The 18273-nt window shown below is 41.9% G+C and overlaps 2 protein-coding genes across 5 annotated transcripts in view; both read right to left on the bottom strand.

Annotated features, from left to right (window-relative positions):
• Nucleotides 1–607: 607 nt before the first annotated feature.
• On the bottom strand, nucleotides 608–9781 carry LOC109901739 (neurexophilin-1-like). The gene is made up of 2 exons (XM_031786708.1): nucleotides 9393–9781; nucleotides 608–4442 (listed from the first exon to the last, which is right to left on the bottom strand). The coding sequence occupies exons 1-2, from the start codon at nucleotides 9465–9467 to the stop codon at nucleotides 3681–3683; spliced, it is 837 nt and encodes a 278-aa protein (XP_031642568.1). The 5' UTR covers nucleotides 9468–9781; the 3' UTR covers nucleotides 608–3680.
• A 299-nt stretch (nucleotides 9782–10080) lies between these two features.
• The window catches only part of LOC109901740 (thrombospondin type-1 domain-containing protein 7A), a 97660-nt gene continuing 89467 nt past the window's right edge, over nucleotides 10081–18273 (bottom strand). For 2 of the 4 annotated variants that reach the window (XM_031786706.1, XM_031786707.1), the window contains 8 exons: nucleotides 17447–17592; nucleotides 17133–17307; nucleotides 16558–16731; nucleotides 15426–15521; nucleotides 15202–15287; nucleotides 14641–14854; nucleotides 13709–13796; nucleotides 10081–12147 (listed from right to left, as the gene is read on the bottom strand). In XM_031786706.1, coding sequence (XP_031642566.1) covers nucleotides 12057–12147; nucleotides 13709–13796; nucleotides 14641–14854; nucleotides 15202–15287; nucleotides 15426–15521; nucleotides 16558–16731; nucleotides 17133–17307; nucleotides 17447–17592 — 1070 coding nt within the window. In that variant the 3' untranslated portion in view covers nucleotides 10081–12056. Of the gene's footprint in view, nucleotides 12148–13155; nucleotides 13479–13708; nucleotides 13797–14640; nucleotides 14855–15201; nucleotides 15288–15425; nucleotides 15522–16557; nucleotides 16732–17132; nucleotides 17308–17446; nucleotides 17593–18273 lie in introns of those variants that run through there. The other 2 variants (XM_031786704.1, XM_031786705.1) reach the window with 1 other exon arrangement.

Raw genomic sequence — 18273 nt, 5'->3', positions numbered from 1 at the left:
TAGGTGTGGAAGCCTACTGTTCCAGAGAGTAACACAGACAGATGTTCATGTGGGGGTCCAATTGCACTCAAATTATGTCAAATATGAATTCTCTTCATACAGTTACATGTTGAATAGAATTACGTCCTCCAAAATGGCAACCATTTGCCTGGAACTGAGTGACAAAAGTTTAGCATGTCAAATATTGCTGCACGAGCAGTTTGACAGGATTAATAGAACGTAAACGTAATTGGATGTTGCCACAATTCATTCTATTCATATGGGCTAAATAGTTTTGTTCATTTTGCAGCATATTTAGGGGCGAAGTGTTCATACCTAGTTCTGCCCAGGGGCATTAATCCAGACTAATGAAACGATCCTATCCTCTGTGGCTTTTTAAATCTATTCACTGGGAAAGTAAATGACAAGCCACAGTATGTGCATTAGGATAGCTCCATCACCAAAGGACAGCTATCACTGAAGCAATTAAAATGACAAAGTTTAATTAATTCTCTCTAGTTTTACCTGATATGAGACATTCACAATTGAGTGAGCTCTCATTTCCAGGATAGTTATAGCGTTTGGACGAGAGCGGTTCATTTGTAATTCAAAAACCACAAGCCATTGTCTGATAGGGCTTTAATATGTCAGCATTTCACACAGAAATTAACACCGCAGATTCAAAGCAAAACATAACATGAATTCTGCAATAACATAACAAGATACAAAATTATAATTTATGAATTACTCTGGAACTAGATGCCAATTGCACAAACTCAGAGATGTCATTTGACATCCCACCTGATGATCTGTTTATGAGTGATATGCTATTTGGTCACTAATGTAGATGTCATATCAGATAAAGAGCTAGGCTAACCAAGTGTACCTAGCCCTACATACAGTATGTGAAGGACTGCAACAAGCATGATACTTAGCAGGCTTTTAGCTGAGCTTCTTGAAAAAAGACCAAGACACAATTAATTACGGAGCCAACTACCTCTGACACCAGGAGAGCCGGATCCCAATAACTTTTTAATCCACCTAAATGTCAAGGCAACGTTTACAGGTCTCCTCCTCCTCCCATTCTCAAATGGCTGCCAAAAGGCCAGTGGTTAGTCATCTGTTTACTCCTGCAGCTGCTGGGTGTTATTGGGAGTCTGAAGGAGAAATCCCCTGATTCTATCTGCCATTGGTGACAGTTCCCCAGACCACATTATTCAGGTAGTTATCTGAGAGCAGGAGGAGACCAGAGGCTTGGTGTACGGCTATGGCCCAGGACAACTGCACCAACGGACTGGATCTGAGGTGGGGGATAATTCACTCATCAAAAGCCTTGCGGTAATTATGCAGTAGTATATTACAGATAGAGGGTTTCATTCGTAGAAATGGTACCAGATAGAGCTTAGACTCGGACATGGCAACTATCGGACATGGCCCATCTAAAAGAGTGCAATTGAATTCATACATATATTTCAAATAAATCATAATTAGCCATAACTCAAGTACAGTATAGTGTATTCCACAAAATTAAGACAAGAGTGTCCAATTTGGCAACATATTTAACTGATCTTATACAGAAAATGACACTTTATAAAAATGGAAGACCCACTCAAATAAAATAATCTGAGACATTTGTCATCCAGTAGCCATGATGACAGATAACTGCTCTCAATTTACGAGTCAAATGTTAATGCTTATTTCTGTCAGCTTTGTTCATCCACATCATAAATCCCTGTTCACACTCTCTTATCACATGGGCCCCTCTCTTCATAGGAAACAAACCCCTATTTCTTATGAAGTACCTTGTCAAATCTTCCATTCCATTTTTTTTCAGTTGTGTCAACAACAAACGAGTCTGTGTGCACGTGTACAGTACTAAAGATCCTGTAGTAGTTGACTAGTTAGATGTGCAATGCAAACCGCATAAAGAACTCCACCTCAAGGTGCCTATCAACCTCATGAAGGACTTCTACTCCTGTTGTGTATCAGTGTAATTCCCAGACATTATTCTCTCACACAAGGATGACAATCACAGTGATGGTTCTCAGAGATGTTTCACAATCAGCTACAAGCATCACATTTGCGTAATGAAAGCTTAATGGCCAAATCGAATATCCAGCATCATTATCGTATAGTGTTATTACATCATCATCATCATCATCCAGAATTTGCGTTATTGATGTCAGAAGTGGTTGTTATAATGTGTGGAGAGATGCCTCTGCAGTTTAACACATGTCCTCTGGCAAGCAGCAGATCTCATGCTGTAACTTCCTTTGATTTCCTTGATTAAATTTTTTATAGCGAACAGAGTGGGGACTCTTTACTGTGTTTTTTTCTCATGGGGCAAACATAAGTGCTTATTTTTTGAATATTGAAATAAACTTAGATCCATAATGAATGAAAGTCCTCCATTGAGCTGATTTACTCCACATTAACTGAGAGCTGAAAACCATTGCTAGCATTTTTTTTCTTTATCTACCGAAAACAATGTACACTGAGCATACAAACACATTAAGAACACCTGCTCTTTCCATGATATAGACTGACCAGGTGAAAGCTATGACTCCTCATTGAATCAGTGTAGATGAAGGGGAGGAGACTGGTTAATATTTTTAAGCCTTGAAACAATTGAGACATGTATTGTGTATGTGTGCCATTCAGAGGGTGAATGGGCAAGACAAACGATTTAAGTGCCTTTGAACGGGGTATGGTAGTAGGTGCCAGGTGCACCGGTTTGTGTCAAGAACTGCAGCGCTGCTGGGTTTCGCACACTCAACAGTTTCCCATTTGTATCAAGCATGGTCCACCCTCCAAAAGGACATCCAGCCAACTTGACACAACTGTGGGAAGCATTAGAGTCAACATGGGCCAGCATATCTGTGGAACGCGTTGACACCTTATAGACTCCATGCCCTGACTAATTGAGGCCGTTCTGAAGGCAAAAGGGGGTGCAACTCAATATTATGAAGGTGTTCCTAATGTTAGGTATACTCAGTGTATATCTGTAGGAAGTGTTTTATTTTATGTCTTTTTTATCTATTTTTTTCTTATTAAATGTGATGTTGATGTTTCAATAATTCACTGAGACTGAAAAAGAAACCATTTTGAAAGGATCTGTATTTCTGGCTGTCATACAGATACAAACACGTAATGAAATAGATGGCACGTCTTAATGCGTTCGGACACTTTCCTTCACAGTAAGTCGACATCTACCTATTTCATTTCCCGCTTTGTAATCACCAGCGACAAACAGAAACGGACAATGAGAGAAAATGAAAAATGCTATTCCATCAACACACAGAGTTACATTAGAAGATCGAAACACTTTCTCATAGAATAAAGTGGGCTTTATGAGTTATTATTTACATAATGACAAACCTTCAGCGAGGGCTCCGGCTGAGTACTTTCGTATAGCTACTATAGAGGGTCAAAATACATGAGGAAAAAGTATGCCAAGCCAGGAAATGTTGTGTCCTAAATGCTCGTACAATGGCCATAGGGAAGGTCTGCTCAGTGTAGCGATCTCACAAGCAGCAGGGACGCATTAGCTTTAATAATACCTTTTAACAGTTCTGTTCCGACAGTAAAGCATCCCCCTCTGTTCTATTGAGGGCCGTGCCAGCCTAGCTCAAATCAACTGACACCTCTCAGGAGCGAATGCCCTGTCTGTCTCTGTTCCTTTCCCTTAGCCGCTCAGCCAATCACCCGGTGGGGAGGTAGGGAGTATCGCTGTGGTAATTGTAATCCGGACACACTTTCTGCACCAGCTTGTAGTCGGTGCTGTAGAAGGAGATGTAGATGCAGATGACTTTGAAGGGCTTGGAGCACAGCCAGGACACATGGCTCTGGGTCTGCTCCTGAGGGCAGCTCTGCGAAGGGTCGTGGGAACACAACGACTTCCTGGTGCCCTTCTCCACCTTCTCGTACTCCACCCTGCAGTTGAACAGCTTGGTGTCTTTGGGCTCGAGGACCGTCGACTGCTGCAGCTGGAACTCCACGGCCTTGGTGGGCGGCACCAGACCCACCGACACGTTGCCCTGGCCCGTAGCGTTGTGGCGGAAGTAGACGCTGAACGTGCCGTTGCCGTGGTCTACGATCTTCCCGGTGATCAGCAGGTTGAGCTTCACTGTCTTGATGTTGGAGTGGAAGTCGCCCCAGCCGAACATCTTCTTGAACTTTCCTGTCTTGACGATGGGTCTCCTCTTGGATCGGGAGCGGGGGTCACGAAGGCTAGAGGTGTTGTGGAGCCAGTCCCAGAGCTCCTGTTTAGAGTATGGTTCCAACTTGTCATAGTTCAGATCCAGGCCAGACAGGTTCTTGTCATAAAAGGTCTGGGAGAGCAGGCGACTGATGGATAAGTCCTTGCTGGTGTCTGTTGTCCAGAGGTCCTTAGCTCTCGACTTCGGGCTCTCTGACTTCAGAACATCTGAACTTCCAGAAGCAGACGAATGGGCACTTGTAACCTGTGGAAAACAAAGAGACAATACAATCCTATTTCAATGATGGAACACAACATGCATTCCGTGAATGGCTTAAACCATAAAAAAAATAAGCCTGCTGTGTAGGATCAAAAGTTACATGTCCTTGATATGTCCTTGAATCTTTTGTTCTGCCCCTGAACAGGCTGTTCCTAGGCTGTCATTGAAAATAAGAATTTGTTCTTAACTGACTTGCCTAGTTAAATAAAGGTCAAATAAAAAAAATGCAATTTTTGTGTTTTGTACCAATAGATCATACATGAACTGTAGATCTGAAATGGCAATAAAATCAATACCCATTTGAAATTCAGTGATGCTGAAGTTCGTGACTAATGGATATAGAAATAATATGAGACAAATTCAGTGCATGACACAATTGCCTCATATGAACAGTGTCTTTTATCAAGCGTAAGGACATTCCAATCCTGCCATACATATAGATGAATGAAGCGTTTATTCAGTAGCCTACAGACGTGACGCAACACCAGACTATTACCCGCTGAATGTACCCTGAACGGTTGATTGATGATTCCTTTACTCCGGCCCTCATAATAATACCGATGACAGGGCTAAGATTCCCACTGCACTTCACGAAGAATGGTGACAGTGATGGCCTAACCCCATCTGTGGAACGTGACAGCAGATCTATCTGGGCAAAGTCTTACATGTTGTACCTTTACCTCAGATCAATACTAGGAGAATAAGGTCTTCTCTCTTTCACAAAGTTCACAGGATGACATTGCGGTAGGGTAGTCTGTGTATTGCAACAGTTATAGTGCGAATGCATGTTGGATTTGGACATAGAATACTTAATTTGAAAAATATCAAATCTTCTTATTTTTGGTGCTCAAGCCGAATTTCAATCTCATCTTTGTTTTGGGCCAAATTTTACTTCATATCCATGAACAGTGCAAACGAATTGTGCAAAAACCTAATTATAAATCTGCCAACTTGATTTAATTTGACATTTTTCTTCAACAATGTGTTATAAAAGGGGGCACTATTTATGTATTGCTCACTTTAGTAAACTCTGGTTAAATAATCGCCTCCTTATAACGCACATTGTTGAAGAAAAGTTTAAAATTAAATCACACTGCGAGAATATAACGACGTTTATGGTATTTTTTGCAGTTTGCAGAATTATTTTGCACTAAGAAAATGTCGCTGCAATGTTCTTTAACTTATACATTCGCGTTCTCCATCTGAAAAGAAATAGGGAAGGTTGAGTGGTTCAGTTTCATTGAATAGGAAGTATGAACCATCGTTCAAATAAGCCCAATTTATTTCCCATGACTTTCTCTTTCCTGATTCATTAGCAGTGGGCTCTCCAATGACCAAATGAAATATAGCTTTCATAGAGCTCTAATTACCTGTGCTGCTAAATGACTGAAGCTCAATCTCAATGGATTCCCCCTACTCGGAAGGACTGCCAACCATTTCCCCCCCTCGTTTAACCTTTATTTAACCAGGAGAAAGACTCAAGGTTAAAAGCATTTTTTTTTTTTTGCGAGGGCGACCTAGAAAATAAAATATTTAGTTTTCCCTTTAAGGATCTCACAACATATATCCCATTTAGTTGATTCAGACATGTTTCTCCTAAGCAATCATATGCACAATTCAATTTCAAAATGTTTCTTGAGAGCTAGCTTGGTCCTTGCGGTCTTGTCATGACGCTTATTATACTGGGTTCAACACTGACATGCAATTAGCTTTCATCTGAAGCACCTGACAGCCTGTGCAAACTGTCATGGTCGGGATTAGAGGGCCCCGTGTCACATTCGCAGAGACCCCAATTCCCGGATTATAACCAACCTGTAATCCACACTACAGAGATTAGGCAGATCAAGGCACTCCTGACTAAACCAACATTTACATCAAGGCAGCCTTGTCTGAGGAAACAGAGGAAAGGCCAAGATTACCTCGCTCTGTTTGAGAGCATGTGAGACATTATTTTCACATTTAGTTTATTTTTTCCGCTGGTGTTAAATGGAGGTGGAGAAACAGGTTGTCACCAACAGCTATAATGGGGTGAATTTGAAAAGTTTGAGGCATTGCTCATCAGACAGTTCTAAATCTCACCTGTGGCCTCAAACAAACCAGAATTCCTGCACATGATTACACAAATACTGGGATGATTTGATAATGGAGGACATACCCTGTTAAATACCCTACTGAGTCCTATTGAAAATACCCATAGACATAATGTGGTATACACAGTCGATGGATGTACCTGAATGTTATCTCTTCCTGTTCAGGAATCCTTTCCCTAGAGGGAGGAAGATACAGTCTGGTACTGTACAGTAGCTTCCCTTGTGATAAGGAGGATATGCTATAGGTTAAAACCCCAATATAGCAAAAATGTCTTGTTCTGATAAGACAACCTTGGTAGCTAAAAAACACCTAGGAGAGACTATTAAAAATGTGTGACCTTTCATTCACTGAAATGGTACTGCAGCTGGAACTCGTAGGGGGGGGGGGGGGGGGGGGGGTTATAGGACAGACTTGCCTCTTCCGACAGACTGTTACCATTTTAGCAACTAAATTGAGTGAATTCTGGGTGCACTTCCGGTTAAAGAGTCATTAGAGTTGGAATGGTTGGAACCGGCTGTCTCTCTTCCTATTCAAAGCAACAATGTCGTCCATCTTGTTTGGGTAGTTTGGAGTTGTTTGTTTGCCATAGCTTGTCTCAGTATTTTGTGTTATAGTGGAACAAAATTGCACCATGTTGATGAATCTACATGAATCCAAGAATCATTCCACCCATTCTATTTAGTATATAAAGGATCTTCACTGACATGACATACTTCCCTTTCAACTCTCAGCTACCATATGTGCCTAAATTAATATCAGACAGCACCTTACAGCACTGGTCAATCAGAACCATTCAGAATCTGTGTCCGCAGGGACATGATTCCATCGTTCAGTGAGCAGAACGGAATTGAATCGAAGCGCAGTAAGACTGTACACATCTCCAGGGATATGTTTTAGGCCAGATGTGGCCTACTCTTCTCCTGGAGAGCTACTCCCCACAGGGTTTCGTTCTAGCCCTAATCTAACACTTGATTATACTAATCAGTAGCTCTCCTGGGGGAGCTGGCCATCACTCCTTAAGGGGATAGTTTGGTTGTGCTGATATCCAAATTAATCTTGGAAAATGTAGGATTTTCTTTCTCTGATGTTTTCATGGATCAGCTATAGCATTCTCAGAGATGAACAGAGATCAAAGTGAAATCACCAGAGTTACCTGAGGGGGTCAAAGATCATGGGCTTTAGAGTGAGGCATCTCAAGACATCTCAAATAGGTGTGAAATAGAATGGTAGACTATGAAACGTAGCAAACATAGGGCAGTATTGTCGTCGTGAGTTCTGTAGAGGATGAAAACGGTCAGCAGTTGGACTGAGGGTATTACCGTGGCAACAAAAAAATAGCCACTATTTTCTCCAACTCACCCAGAGGATAAATACATAATCACATTATTTCACACACGAGTTGGTTCAAAGGCGTCCAAAATAAGTTTGCGAGGTTCCCATGGGTCTGTCAATCTGTCGAAGGAGCTCGAGGCTTGAGCTTAGGATGCGCCGAGCACGAAACAATTATGAGCACCCCATTAAAGCATGGCGAAGCAATTTGGAGGCGAAGCCTGGAAAAACATTCACATCAAGTGGTACAATTGAGAGTAAACACTTTCTGTACATCCAACACTTCATGTTTACAGTACTGTAGTGACATTTTACATTTAACATAGTATTAGTTTAATATAATTGCATCATAATGCACTGAATAAAAGTGTTCCTTAAAAAAAGGAAAGGCTTCATTAGTTCATGGGATACAATGATTAGCGAGCCTAGTGAAGTGTGAAATTGAGTTTATAATTTTAAAGACTGCGAATTCAATTCGATAATGGAAATTGTATAAATAATTATTCATAATTCACTTATTTCAATCACACATCAAATGAAGTGCTGATAACCCAAGGTAACTATTGAAGATTAGTCAACTTTGTGGGATTAAGTTCAAATAATGTGTAAGAGACAAATTGGGCCTATTTCTCTTGCTTGTCTGTTGACAGATTTACCTCATGCAGGGTTACTACGTACCAGAAGATTAACACAATTGGGGTGTCTGTTATGGCAAACTGTTATGGCATAACAATGAAGATATTATGTCAAGCTTATCAAAAGGTGAAATGTCAAGCGTTTGAAATGTCAAACTTTTCAACTGAATTGAGTGACTCAAATGGGAAATTCATCGGAGTCGATTGATTAAAATTAGATCTACAACCAATCGGAATGTGAATGACAAAATGTTTCCCTCTGCACACAACACAATAGTACATCTACTAAAAACGATAGATGAGTAAGTAAAGATGTAAAGGGAAATTTCACAAATGGTTCATCTTCATAATCTCCAGCACCCCATCAACATATGGGAAAATGGCGCTTTTCTATGTTTTGTAGTAAAAAAAAAGATAGAGGAAGATAAGTGTTTTCAATGACATTATTGGTGTGCACCATGTGATTTTAACCAATTATTAGTATGCATTGCCCACTAATTGTCTACTAATTGGTTGATGTCATCATTGGAAAGACTTATCTTCCTATGTCTTTTTTACTACAAAACATAGAAACGCTGCATTTTCGCAAATGTTGATGATGGGGTGGTTCTGGAGATAATGAATATGAAGTTGAAATATGGTGACATTTCCCTTTAAGAGTAAAAGCAAAGACTGGTGCTCTCCAATGTGCTGAAAAGCATACTCAAAATATATATGCAGCATATACATTTACCAAACACTTGTGAGTAAAAAAAGTATTTGGAAAAATGCTATGGCACAGGCAACATCTGTACATTTAGCTGGTAGCTTAGAACACAAGATTTCAAAAGAGAGAAAATTTGATTTTTACTAGATAATTGACAACAAAAACTCAACTTACCATAGAAATGAGTGACAGGAGAACAACGCACCAACATGTGGACTTCATTCCTCTTGGTAGACCTTCACTTTTCATGCCTAACTGTACTGTAATCCCTTTCTTGAAAAATAAAATAAAATGGACTATGTAAAAATGCCACAACTAGAGATAAATGACAAAGGGAAACCCGAAAAAGACCCTGGAGCAAATAGCAGGGATCAATCTTCAGATTGATTGAGGGCTGAAAATCAAATGCTCTGTCTCTGTTTTGTCTATTGGAAGATGTGAATGATACGTTCTTTGTTGCAGGATTAGTGGCGGTGTTGCGTGAATGGTAGTGCTTGTAGGTCTGATTGTCAGTGTTATGTGATGTTTTATAGAGCGGGAGAAAGAGACGAGAGAAAGAGGTAGAGAGAGAGAGGGATAGAGAGAGGCAGGAAGAGGGAGAGAGAGAGAGAGAGAGGGGCGAGAAAGAGTGAGAGAGGCAGGAAAAGGGACAGAGAGAGAGAGAGAGAGAGCGAGAGACAGAGAGAGAGAGAGAGAGGGGTGAGAAAGAGAGAGAGAGAGGCAGGAAGAGATATAGAGGGAAAGAGACTTCAAGAGAGCCTTGCAATATAACTTTTCATTTGTGTCTAGAGAGACATCTAGTGGTACATCTAACATAATGGACACTAGAAAGGCATTCATCAACACTTTCACTGTAACTTAGTCTGTTTATAACACTTTCTTCATTTATTTTTAGTAATACTTCCGATACAATCTCTACAAAATGACGGAGTCTTATCTTTTTGTACAACACACAGCTTGCTTCAAGAGAACCACCATCAGTAATAGCATACACCCATTTTGCAATATTCAAACTAAACATTTGTGTGCAATACAAAATAAATGTACACATATGTTGATCTTTTTTTTCTCTCCAAAAAATATTTAAAAGGAAAACTGACACAAAAAAAAAGTAAACATTCTCCTCATCAGCTGCTCTTCTAGCAATCAGGCAGACTGGTCGAATTCTGCCACTGTAGAACAGCCGCGTCATATTTCCTCTGTATTCATATACTGTAATGACGGCTGCTTAGATGGACCTCGATATATATATACAGAATATATGATGTGATATTGTACGCCGGGAGAACGACTGCATCATTATAATATGTCTAAGGGCACCTATGATATGGGTCATTGTGAAAAAAGGACATTTAAATAGTCTTGTTCCTAGAGCCTTTTGTCCTAGAAAATGGTACCGTTTAACTTCTATCGAAATTCATCAATCACCAAATTCATCAGTCATTCATCCCATGAATCAATGACATACAGTTTAAACCTGTGCTGCACCCATTATTAAATATGTTGGTTTTATGAATGTATATGGTACTGTAGATAGCTGATCATTGACACAATAAGGCAGAAGTTAGAGTTGCGTGACATTAGAAATTAGATAAAAATACAATAGTAGTCACACACATCGTTTTAGCTTTAGAAGGGTTTTGTTTTTTGCGAAACAAGTTATCTAAAAAATAAGAAAATCCATTTACCCATTTATCTTCCATGTACATATGGGCTGTGTTTCATATTTACAACATTTAAACCATTGGAAATATCTCATTGTAAGCAAGAACAGAATCAATGGTCCTCATTTAAGTCGTCTGTTCAATTTCATTCGGGCATAGAGAGGGACAATACCAAACAAACTACAGTATATAGACCACAAAAGATACTGGACCAAAAACAAAACGAGTTGTGACAAAATTAAATCTATACATATTTACTATTGACTCACACCCCCTGTGTTATAGAATGGGGACATCATCTCCAGTTGTCATGTATCCATGGTCTTGAAAATGCCCATTATTTTCACATTTAGTTTCCAACTGCATTTGGTTGTGTCTTAAGAGAGGCAATGTTCTATGGCAATACAACGTATAACTCATCATGTGCATATCATGCTGCACTAATATAGTGCAATAATAGTGCCTGAAACAAAGCAAAAGGGAGACAGGCAATAGATCCAGTAACCAGGGATTGTTTCTCATCTTGTGTTCTCGGTCTGTATATGTTTATCCTTCAAGATAGGCCTCTGTCTAGGAATCAACCGGAAACCAAAAGTATCTCTTTGTTTGCGACCGAAGGAGATTTCAGTCAAAATCCAGAAAGGAAATGAATCCAAGCCTTTTCATGGAGATTTTCCTCCCCTTCCCTGCGGTGACTTTTGGCAACGTGCGAACTGCCAGTGCATCCTAAGCCTCCAGCTACTCAATGTTGCAGTGACGAGCAGAAAAACACGGCAAAGAAATGAGCTTGTGCTGTTTGTGTTCAAAGACAGAAAAGTTTGTCTCTTCGCAGCAGCCCTTCCATTTGAAAGCAAAAAATGGGCAAACAAAAAAAACTAATTTTCCTCGTAGTGAGGGGAGGCTGTGAAGGCTTTGGTTTAAGGAAATATCACAAAAGAAAATGGAAAAGGAGAACTGCTGCTTGAAATGGACTAAACCCAAATATGTCTAAGTGGAGAAATGCTTCCTCAATTCCAATCTCCAATTAACACATGAGGACCCAAAATGGATTCGAGATGGCCGTTGGTCTTCTTCTTCTGATCTGCAAGATGAAAACATCCCTATGATGGGATATGTCTCTTTGTTTTTACGGCAGGTGGGGCAGGTCTCTGGAGGACTAGGCTACCCCAGAGTCCTACATGTCAGCGTCCCCATCATAGGCTAGGGTGAGAGGTTTCAATCGGTTGTTCATTTGCCTCTGTCTCTTTGGTTTCTTTGGCTTTTTGCTAAGAGGAAGAGAAGACAACAGGTTACTACCCTGCCTTACAATCTATACACTACAGTGCAAGTAAAACACCAGCAGCACTAAAAAGTGGCTATTACTATTATGTCAGTTCTAACATATCGCTGCGATTGTTCCAAATGAATGATATCTCTATAAAACGGACATTTCGGGAAAAGACATGGGCATATCAAAAAGATAAAAGTTAAAAGGTATTAGTATGTTAATTTGCATTAATATCTGTGGCCATGCTTCACTTGACTTCTATGGCTCTGAGCTATGAAGTACCTTTTGTATTGGCTCTGACAGTGCAAGAATATTACAGAGCTATTTAGCAAACATCACCATCCTAGGAAAAGAGAAGCACTATTGTTGTCCTGCAATTGTTAATGCCTCAAAAGATGCATGTCTAAACGCTTACTTCTACTGCATTTGTCCATATTTCTTGATGGTAACGTGAACTTGATCATCCTCAATAATTGGTGTTCCGTGCATAACAAATGTGAGCACCATAATAAATGTGTGTGACAATGTATGGTAAATAGAGGATAAACAGGGATGAGATGGTAGAGGGGATTCGATAAAAGCAGGGGAATGTTGCTCCTGCTCTAAAATATAGTAGCTATCTGTCATGGCCACCAGAGGGCAGTATGACATCATTGTGCGATTTTACATTCAAGAAAACAAATAAGTCTTCAGGAAAAGGTCAGAATGAGTCTTAATAGGGGTTGAATAAGTCAATGATGGTCACATTAGTTGTCACTAAGCCTGGTCACAGATTTTGTTCCAGGCCAAAACTAACACTTCTAAATGAACTAATCTTCATCTTGAGATGTTGATTAGTAATTGGGTGTGTTAGGGTCTGGAGACCACTGCCCTAATGGTTTAGGTTAATGATTTGGTGAAGGTAAGCTCATCCTAAAGTCGGAAGCCTACTTACGACCAGGTTCTATCCGGAGCCTACCACCTACAGTATGAGGGACCCATAGAAGGTGATTTCCTGGGACTTCACCTGCACTAGCAACTTCACACAGCTGGTCAAGCGGGACACGTCATGTGACACTGGTGGAGGGGTCACAGGTCAGGGGTCAATGATTGGCACTGCAGCTACTTGTAGAGCTGCCTCTTTTTCCTCTTTAGCCGCTGCTTTGGCCGCTGCTTTGGCCGCTGCTTTGGCCGCTGCTTTGGCCGCTGCTTTGGCTACTGCTTTGGCCCAACTCTTGGCAATCGGGGCAGGTATAAGTCAACTCATGTGCATTTTGACCCATCCAGACCACCGTCCCATTGGCGTTGGACTCAGTGGCCTGAAGACGGCGGCGGAGGACACTGTAACTGCTGCTGGTGACAGATGGCATGAAGAAAACAAAACAAACAATAACAAAACAAGAAATAAGCCAAAAAGATGGGGGGGGGGGGGGGGGGGGGGGTGAACCGGCTAACGACTAAATGAAAAGGTTCAAAATCTCAAATCTAATCGGACCCCCCCCAAAAAATCACAACGGGGATTTTGAATGAATGATGAAGGGATGGATGAGTATAAAAGGACAAGATCAGAGCGGACTCACCAAGCTAGGTATATCATAGACACTATGAACATGAGCAGTACCAGGGCTCCCGCTGCTACACCATATACCCACATCTTCAGCTTGCCATCTGTGGAGGAGGGAGAGCTGTCAGTTCAGCTGGCTACGTGGCTGACGGTGTCCGTAACACAATCAGAATTGGGAAGAACAATTCATTTGTCAAGCACTTTGCCCACGCATCAAGCAGAACTGGATTCTGGAAGGAACACAAGGTTGGTGATGGCATCCTTTTGAAAGAAGTCTTCAGAGCTTCCACTTAGTTCCGCAATTTACAAAATGGACATGTTTGGACATGCAATGCAAGGTAACATATGCCAGTTTCCATTCATTTCTGGCTTTGTAGATGTTGATCTGAATTGTGCTTTGAAGGACATGTCTAGACAGTCTCAACCTGTCAAAAATGGTAAGAGCCCAAGTCCCACTTACTGCCTCAGTGACATGCAGCACTCTAACCAGAAAGCACTATGGGGTTAACCAAGCATTTTGGTCTTTAGAAATGTTAAATCAGTTCATATTAGCTAAGAGCACACAATAAAATAGCATAATACATAGTATCTCCTGTATTGGCTACAATCCTGCTGAAGCATCTAGCCAATCATCAGCCAAGTGCTTCCTTTTCATTTTAGCAATGATGAAAGAGTAGCAGAAAAACATTTTCCTCTGATCCATACGGGTCCTCCCATCACTTCACATTCTTGCTATATCTACTATTGTCAGAAGTGTGTGCAGAAATGCAACTCTCATAAACCAAAAGCCGTAAAGGCTTTTTACTGTGGTCGGTGTAGCTTCACCTGTAAGAAATAATTCCCCTGCAGCATCTCTCTCATTTTCATGGGTTTACTTTTTGTACCCTGCACCTGCAAGTTACTGAACGTGTGTTCACTACATCTAGGCTAGTCACGTAGCTGGTTCACCTGGTCCAAAGGGCTGCAGGTACCAGGTGCGTCCGGTGCGTCCAGGCTGTATGGTGGCAGGCAAGGTGGGGTTGATGGCACGGCTGGTCTTCACGTCAGTCTTCTTGTCCCCGGCTGTGGGGATCTCCAGAATGGGTATGGGGGTGCAGTGGTCCAGCTGGCCACTGGAGGACATCACCTCTGTGTAGCCCTCCTCGCACATACACACGCCAGCCTGAAGAGGACAGTGTTACACAAATACAGTTCACTGCTGTGTTTGAATATGCTAATATCTGTCAAATCCTTGCTTCCTCTGTCCTTGTTTCCTCAATTCCTTTCAAAGCTAATTGGAGGTCAGAGGGAGGGACCTTGGATCCTCTCCTTTGATGCACTTTGAAAGGAATTGAGGAGACAAGGATGGAGGAAGCAAGGATTTGACAGGTATTAATGCTTTCAGACACAACCACGGTTGTCAGCTTGTCACTATCTGGCCATGCTAGAATGGACTGAAGTGCAACGCATTCAGAGCACAAACCTAATCTGAACCACTCTCACTCAACAGACTACCCGTGAACAGCTCACCTCAGTGCAGAAGGACATTGGCAATTGACACGGCGGGTCACAGGAGTTGTTGTCGTCCCCTGGAGGATTGATATGGGGGCATCCTCCTGTAGGTCAAAGATCACCAAAGAAGGATCAGATGGCATGTGATTGGTAAGATCTTTAGGCTTTGATGTCAACTCTAATAAGGCCTATGGAAAGAAGTGCATTAAGGCAAGCACCATTGAAGATTTAGCAGTGCCTACCTGTGACATTGAGTCCATCAGAGCGCTGACACCAGGTGACGCGAGAGGAGCCTAACCACGTGCTGCTCATCCACTTGTACTCAAAACACTCCCCATCTGTAAGAGCACAATACATAATGATCTCGATGAGCCATTAAGCCAGGTACAGAACAGAGCCAAATTAAATTCAGATCAGTTCTACTGAATTAAACGGAACTTCATTGAACAGAGGGTTGTGGTTCGAGTTTTACATTCTGGATGAAAGGCTCAGGCTTTTGCTAGATGGCTTAGCATGAACGCTGTTAATGTTTTATCAATATCTTCATCAGCTCCAAGTGACCCATAGTCTTTAGGGAGCCCTCTGATAACTAATCACCTGCACAACCAGTTCAACTCTATCATAAATGAGCAATCTAACTAAACGTTTGGATTTTTCTCTCAGTGCTCGCTGGCTGCAGTATCATCGCTACAATCAATACAATAGATTTCTATAGTGTCATCTGTCAGGGTATAATGATCTGGGCTGTTAATCCCCCCCCCTCTCTATTCCCTATATTGCTTCCTCTACCTCTTCCCTCTCTCTCTTTCACTCCTCTCTCTTCTGTTCTTCCTCTCCATCCCATGTCTCGCTCCATCTCCCCCTGTCTCCCCTTCCTCTCCTTGTTAAAGAGCGCTGGGCCACCCCATCCCCTCTCCCTCATGGGCCCATAGTGATGCTTATAAACCAGGTCATCCCAGCGACGGCTGCCGTGGGGCGGCCGCAACAGTGTGTGAGAAAATGAGGGACTCCCCAGCCAGAGCCCAGGGGAACGTAGTGGGGGGTTGGGGATTCACATAACACTGTATGCTCTAGTCCAACCCATGAATAAAACGCCTGAGGGACCATGCTTGTACTGTATAAAAACATGATGAATTTATTTTGCCATATTTTGACCTGGTAAAATAAATTCCTCATGTAGAATGTTATTTGACTTCGGTGAAAACATAAAACCTGGGTTGTATTCATTAGGCACCAAATGGAAGAAAACGGACTGAAGCGGGAAGGGACTACCTTAATTGTCCAATAAAAAAACAAACATACATTTTCGTCTTCCGTTGCAAAACACTTTGCTCGTGTGCCCTAATGAATACAACCCTGTTCTCCCAATCTCACCAGTGCAAGGTCGGGACTCCCAATCCTGGTCAGGACACAGCTGGACATTCTCGGGCTCCTGGGCCATGACGGCTCGCGAGCGCACCTGGACAGAGCCAAAGTCCACGCCGGCCCCTTTGGCACACACACTCAGACACGGGCTCCAGTCAGACCACTCCATCAGGTAGCATTCACCTACAGAGAGGAGGGAGAGGAGAGAGAGGAGAGAGAGAGAGAGAACCACACAGCTGTTAGCTTCTTTGTTCCATTTGGAGTCATATGCCTAGAGAAACAGAGCATGAAACACAAATAAAGCTAACCAAGTCAGGCTTATTAAACTCTTGGGGTTGAAGAACGTCTATTACAGCTCAAAGCAGATTGTTGTTGAAGTAATGCAGGTGTATATCTGCATATAAAGGAAATGTTATGAATTCACAGCGTGTTGTGCTGTTTTTTCTCTATGCTTTTCTTGTACAGGAACAGGTTCAATCTAGATCCATGCTGCCACCCACACTGTACCATGATGCACAATATAAAACAACAACAACACACCTACATAAGACAGGAGCGCTGTATACAGTTAGCTGATTGTTTACCTGGACAGGGCAGAACACAGGTCTCCTTCAGTATGATCAGCTTGTCTCTGTTGACAGCCAGCTCCAGACCCCCACACAGCTCCTCCTCCACCATACTGGCCTCTCCTTCTCCGGAGCCGTCCGACACGAAGCACGTCAGGTTCCGGTAGCGAAGTCCCGCTCCACATACCACCTCCTGGGGGAGACAGACACACACACAGAAGCATACACACACACACACACACACACACGGAAAAGTCAGATCATATCCTCTGTGTAGGTTAACTGAGTACAAGGGTCAAAGAGAGAATAAGACAGTGTGTGGTGTAGTCTACCTCCACCCTGCACTCAGACCAGGGACTGTACTGCCACCTGTAACAGGGTCTGACAGGACAAGGTTTCCACTGCTCCAGCTGAGAGGGACAGGGACGCCCGTCTCCCTGGGACCCCTGCACCACCCCCCTGCTACGCCACATCCTCCCTGGAACACAAACATGCAGTGACATCATTAATGTGAGACACTCACTGGACAATTAGTCTTGTACAGATGTAGGATCTTAATTTGATCACCCTGTTGCAGGACAACTTTCTGGCAATGCAGTGTAGTGTATTTGAGGTTTAAAAAGCTCCTGAAGTTTGTAATTTTTACTTAGAAATTTCAGACTTCATTTTTCCCCTTATGACAAAAATCTATCAACACCTTCAAAAATGTCCATGAATTATAATCCAGATAATAATTCACATTTCCTGTTGGTGAGTGCTATTTTCCTGCTGTAGCTAAACAGACTCAAATGAAGATTCTACATCTGTAGTAGTTACAGTATCACATCTACCTTAAGACATGTAGAAAGTCTGCAGACGTTGAAGACTATTTCATTCAGAAAGGAAACTTTGACTTACATCCACATATGACTGATGTCTGAATAGGGAGATGCATGAGCTCCGTCTAGACAAACGCAAGTCAATGGTGTGTTGTTCCCTCCTTTATTATTTTCCTTAAGAATGGAGCAGTCTGCTAAAGTTCATCCTTTGTTTGAATGTCAGGTCATTCACCATTCAATTGGCAAAGAAATGTAATTACCGTATAGGCCTACAAACAGTTATTGTGTGTATTTATGTACATGTGTATTCGTGTGGACTCCTGTGCGTCTTTTGCGTGTGT

Source organism: Oncorhynchus kisutch, linkage group LG13, assembly GCF_002021735.2.
Source record: "Oncorhynchus kisutch isolate 150728-3 linkage group LG13, Okis_V2, whole genome shotgun sequence".
Lineage (NCBI taxonomy): Eukaryota > Metazoa > Chordata > Actinopteri > Salmoniformes > Salmonidae > Oncorhynchus > Oncorhynchus kisutch.
The sequence above is the reverse complement of the archived record's forward strand: the minus strand, read 5'-3'. Positions and strand labels throughout refer to the sequence as shown.